This window comes from Dinoponera quadriceps, unplaced genomic scaffold (genome assembly GCF_001313825.1).
Source record: "Dinoponera quadriceps isolate SergipeBrazil2010 unplaced genomic scaffold, ASM131382v1 scaffold5109, whole genome shotgun sequence".
In the NCBI taxonomy this organism is placed as follows: Eukaryota; Metazoa; Arthropoda; class Insecta; order Hymenoptera; family Formicidae; genus Dinoponera; species Dinoponera quadriceps.
The window spans coordinates 2,105-8,073 of NW_014559156.1; the positions used below are offsets into that span (position 1 = coordinate 2,105).

General features: G+C 42.6%; 1 protein-coding gene across 3 annotated transcripts in view; it reads right to left on the reverse strand.

The window, feature by feature from the left end:
- Positions 1-623: 623 nt before the first annotated feature.
- Positions 624-5,969, reverse strand: part of LOC106750199 — a 174,467-nt gene continuing 169,121 nt past the window's right edge. For all 3 annotated transcript variants that reach the window (XM_014630350.1, XM_014630351.1, XM_014630352.1), the window contains 2 exons: positions 5,642-5,733; positions 624-4,925 (listed from right to left, as the gene is read on the reverse strand). In XM_014630350.1, the coding sequence (XP_014485836.1) occupies positions 5,657-5,733 (77 nt within the window). In that variant the 3' untranslated portion in view covers positions 624-4,925; positions 5,642-5,656. The remainder of the gene's footprint in view (positions 4,926-5,641; positions 5,734-5,969) is intronic.

Sequence of the window (5,969 nt, forward strand, 5' to 3'; positions counted from 1 at the left end):
TTTTTTTTTGCCGCGTTTGCATCCTTTTAATTTTTTCTACTTTTTGTGATTGATTAAAGTATCCCAAAGACTTCAATAGCAAAATAATAATAATAATAATAATGATGATGATGATGATGATGACATAATAATTAATGTTGAAGTAGGAAACTGTATACTTCAAACACAAATTTAGACACAAAACATTGATTATGCTTGTATTAGTTATCAAACAATTTGTTCCAACGGCGCCTTAATCGATATATACACACAAATATATACATACATATATGTATAACATGAATTCGATGTATCTAAATAGTGTTTACAGAGGTAGTAAAGACTATTATTTAGTATAAAATTACAATGTGTATACGTTAGACCGGAAAGTACAACATGGACACGTATAATCGACGTAGGACGTGCAATTACACCCGCACCCGGTCAGTTTCCGAGTGAGCAAAGCTATATAAAAAGACGAAAATCGGAATTTAAGTCCCTTCGAGTGACGTAGTACGTGATAAGCGCCGAGCGAATAGTATCGCGCGTATATTACAACAATATATCGTAAGCTTACAACGCGAGGCACACACGTGTTGCTCTCTCTCTCTCTCTCTCTTTCTCTTTCGCTCTCTCGTTCTCTCTTTTTCTTTCTTTCTCCCACTTAACACATTAAGATATTGTCATTTGAAAAGCAAATTTGAGTTTATCCTACGCGCGTACGAAGGCGCCACAAGGAAACCAACGAAAGAGAGAGGAAGATGGAGGGAGAGAGAGAGAGAGAGAGAGAGAGAGAGAGAAAGAGAGAGCCGCTCCGGAATAATATGTACACATATTTTTTTCCCATCGAAGAAAAGTCTCTCTTGAACTTACGGAAGTGCGCAAGTAAGTCCCGTGAGGCCGTTCTTGGCCGGAATCATATCAACGATATCACGAAATTATCGAGAAATATCGCTTCCTGCGACGAACGACTGACGTTATCGTCGGGACTGAATTCCACGCGGAGAATTCCAGGCAGACCGCTGCGTTCCGCAAGTTACGACCCGCACGCTCGCAGCTACCGATTTACCTTTCGAAGCGATTTCCTCTAGAGTTTCGGGTCTCGCTCGTTTCCATCATCGGGCTCCCTCCCTCATCATATCTCGCATCCGTGTGAAAACGATTAAATTATCAAGTGACGCTACAATTAGTAACGCGATTACGACGTACGTAACTACGCAGTTTGGTCAGAAAAATTCTCCCCCTCTCTCCCCCCACCACCTCTTTTCCAGTAAGCAAAAAATCATCAATGCAACGTTATTACAATGATATTTTGTAACACGTAACACGCCTTCAAGTATGTAGGTCTTAATGTTGCGTACAACGTCATTGTTAACGATATTTAGTCGAAACGTTAAAAATAATGTTTCCGCGAAATGTTTCTGAAATACGCGTGAAATCAATGTTTCCGAAAATTGATTTGAGCGTTTCCCGCTTACCGGGTTCTCCCAGTCTTTTTTCTTTTTTTTTCTTTTTCTTCTTTTTTTCTTGTTTTTATTTGTTTTATTACACCTGCACAACGAAATGTATCATGTATCTCTCTCTCTCTCTCTTTCTCTCTCGCTCTCTAGTGTACAGATTTATATACAACTCGCGCGAATTGATATCCTTGTGTAGTACCGTGTGTGTATACTTTTGTATGCTAAAACGTAGATGTACCTTATCGCCTGTAAATTCGATTTTTAAAACTAGACGAGTGTTAGTCCGTCATGTCTCTCGCGGTCCGATCGTTTGCGACGGACGCTATTGGGGATGAATTGCACGTGCGCGCGACACCTGCTATGCGTGCAACGACGTGCGTCACACGTCTAACAACTTCTCCCTAAATCTCCCGGTCTACAATAGGTGCTTTAAGCTCTAATCCTGAAGAAATCGACCGATCATAGACCGATTATTCTCCTCACATTCGAACTACGGTTGGTCAATTTCTCAAGGCTCAGAGCTTAAATTCTCATTACAGACCCCGCTTTACATTCTAAAACTGTATTATCGCTCGAAGAAGAACGTCGACGGGAACGTTTCGTTTTCTTTTCTTTTCTTTTCTTCTCTTGTGCTTTTCTTACTCTATGTGCTCACGCATTCGCGCACAGATGCTGATGTCGTCGAAAATGAGGATCTCTCTCTCTCTCTCTCTCTCTCTCTCTCTCTCTCTCTCTCTCTCTCTCTCTCTCTCTCGGATAACGTAGTAACACGGTGTGACGGTAATAAAAATCAATCCTGTCCCTATCAGACAAAGACAAGAGGATGACAATCCATTAAACAATGGGATACTGCCGCGAAGTCCATCTTAGGCCGCCCGCACGGAGCAGCGGGCTCTACGAAATGTTTGCGCATTTATAATATATATATATATATATATATATATATAACAGTGTATGTATATATATATATATATATCTCGTAGCGATACTAGGTCGGAATAGATTGTGCAGGTTGCGCGAAAGCGTACGAATGTAAGAATGTGCGACGTGGAAGCCTGCCCCGTACTTCTATTTATCTTCAAAGAACACGTTATACTCTCTCCCCGGAAGCGATGATTGCAAACATTAGCGATACGCGATGTGTTACAATATCTGTGTGTGTATGTGCGTATGTGTGTTTACTCAATACGAGGGCGTGTCTATTTGATACTCTCTAATGCACGCGAATACTTTTCGTGTCGCGCGCTTTCCGAAATGCTTTTCGTCGAATTTTGCCGCGACGAGCCGGCGACTCCACGAGCGAGCAAGCAAGCGCGTGCGCGCTCGGTTTACCGACAAAATAACGAGAAACTCGCGCTGTTATTGCTTCTCTGAGACAGTTATTTTGGTAAGAGAGGCCATATTTTCACGAGACATTTCGCATAAGATATGTCTCTGATGGTGTGTACAAATGAAAACCGGTGTAAAGCACGTTCCGTGCTCGTTGTGACGATCCACATAACACGCGGAGGAAACTATCGGTTACCGAAACCAGATCCGTGATCGTGAATTAATTAATTAAATGCTGTAACTGAAGGCGATTCGGAGTATGACAAACTTGGACAGATCGTTTGGGAGGTCATTCTGAGTAAAGAAATGTGTCGTGTGAACCCACTGAGTCGTATGTACACGGTAAAAATTTTATGCTAGACACCACTGAAATTTTTGCGTCACTTTAACACGGAGAATTATTGAAGGGTAATAAGAAAAGTACAAATTAATAATATTTCCGTATTTGTAACATTATGTATAAAATCGCGTATAAAATGTGTTTACCTCAGATTTGTTTCAAATTAACATCTGTTATTTAAATAGATAAAATAAAGAACGTAATTTCGCTTGATAAATACCAAATTTACAAGTGGCCTCCTTGATGTGCGCGCTGCTGAAAATATGACACCGAGCCTTGCAACTTTTTTAAGCAAGATTTCGTTAATTCTATCACTTTTCTTCTTTTCAAGTGTATCAAACATGTGATTTTACTATGATAGCGGCAAAGATTTCTGTCATCACGTAAGTATCGAGAACATGACCTACGTTCATACGACACTTTTTACTCAGAACAACCTGCCAAACATTCTATCTCAAAGTTCGTTACATTCGATCATCCTCATCATTATCTCGTATGCGCTGCACTTTGTGACTCTGATCGTACGTCGTTCAACGTCGTTCATTGCATCCGCGAAGTGTCTCCGTGAAGTAACGAGAAACCGCGTGGGGTCGTCGTCGTCCGTTCTTCTTTTTCGCCCTTCGAACGGCCGTCGGGTCGTCGCTCCATTAATTGGCTCGGTCCGAGAAATTGCGTTTCTCTCGTCGCCGGCGTTCTCGAATCTCGATTGTGGCGAAATGATTCTCGATTTATTAGGAGGGCCGCGCGGAAATATCGTCGGCTGTTTGAAAGAGCTTAAACAGCCGATGAGATGAGACGCATTTTCGGCTACTTCGCCGCAAGCTTATCGCTAATCAGGTATACGACCGTACGCTCCTTTTTTTTTTACACACAAGTCCAATAAATAAATACAATTTAAATCGTCGTCCTCATTCAAAGCGTCTCAACGAAACGCGCTTCGAAAGATAATTTCGAATTAGTCTCGCGCTCTCGCCGCTTTCGAGTCGCCGATCGTTTGTGCGTTTCCCGTATAAACAAGTTGGAAAGTTTCAACAATATTATTGCAACTGCATATTATTTGCAACAACCGAAATTCCAATATCGCGCGCACGCACAGAGAGCCTTCGGAATACTCTTCCCTGACTGACTTCGGAGAACTGAAAACCGGTAACGCGAACAAAATGTGTGTATAGTGACGACGCGAATATATTTAGCTTCCCCGGCTTGCGAGCGGTGAAAAATTAAGCGCGCTGCTTTAACAAATTGAGTTCAGCAAATGAGTTTGGCAGGTAAGAAAACTTAGCTTCCCGTTCTAATTGGGGTATGATATTAAGCTACAATTGAAAGTTAAAATTCACTTCACGGTGAGCCAAATCAAAACCGAAAGTCGGCAGTCTCATAAAACGAAATAATGCTCGGTTAAATTTTCAAAGAAGTTCCAGCGAGAAGGAGTTAAGACGGGGTTGACACAAACGATGTTCCCCGGAGTTCAAAGGAGCCCCACTGTGCCAGCTCCTCTCACGTCGTCCCTTCACGCGAATCAATTATTAACAATTCGTTAATTTCATTTCGCTTCGATTAAACGCCGATTACCGCCGGAATAGTGATGTATCGCATATATATATATATGTGTGTGTAATTACAATGTACAACTAATGTCCTTATTAACAAGCAACGAAGATGAGAGGCAATACTGCGGATCTTTCGTGTCCGGCTCGACCTTGATCGTGTGAGAATCTTTCGCTTCACGCCTCACGCGGAGTGTTCGACGCGCAGCCGACGATTTTCTGCACGCACACCATCACACACGGATCTTCATCGGGGTAGAACGGAGCAATCTGAAATCACACGCATAAATTATATCAGGAGTTGCTGAATTACTCGGCTCTCCATACACGCCTCAGAACTTAATACTATTATTATTATAGCATAATTTGCTCCGCGGCGACAGATCTCTTCAAAGATCCGTACAGGTACAATATACTACGAGGAAAAAAATACGGAACATTCATTCGACGGATACTATATATTTATTTATTTATTATTTATTTATAAAGATCAATGCCTCGCTAACCACTGTGAAAATCATTGCGGATAGTCAATTTAAATGGGCAAGCTCTTTAATACAACAAACCCATTTGAAGCGCAGCCGGAGGAGGAATTCCGCGTGCCGGCCGTTGAGGTCGGAGCTCAGAAAAAATACGTGAACTATGTATCGTGTATCTCGACCAATTATACGTACATACGTACGTGGAACGCGGCGATCAACATTTTTCTTTTACAACAACGTGCAGGCGTTATCCTCCCTCGGAAGCTTTAATAAACAAATTACCTGAGCGTTGCGCGCAGACAGCGCAACTTCTCCGTGTGTGAGGAAGAGGAGGCTAAGGGGTAATGGATAAAAAAGGAGGGGGGGGGGGAGGGGATACAGAGTCCTTTTNGATTCCCGTTAAACCCGGCGTAACAACGCGCGCGGCGCGATATAGACGCGCTCCGCGAGCGTTGATTCAGCTATAATTAGCGATTACACGCGAATCGCGTATTCAAAACTTACCTATCTATTAAATTATCAGTGGAACACATTGAGAACGGCCAATTGTACACACAATAGCGGAAGATTAATTGACGCGTAGCCGGCGAAGTTACCTGTAATTAAACGAAATCATTCGTTAGAATTCGAGTAACGCGCGACTGCGCCTCTCTCTCGCGCAACGGCAAACGTAACGCGCGAGTCGTATCGCGTCGTAATTATTGTTTTCTGACTGGCCGCTTATACTGCTGCGCGAAATGCGATTGCAATTCATTAGCGCAATCATCGGCACAACGTGACGACAGGGACGACGTGATTCGCTCTTATCCGTACTATGAGGATCCGGGGGGGG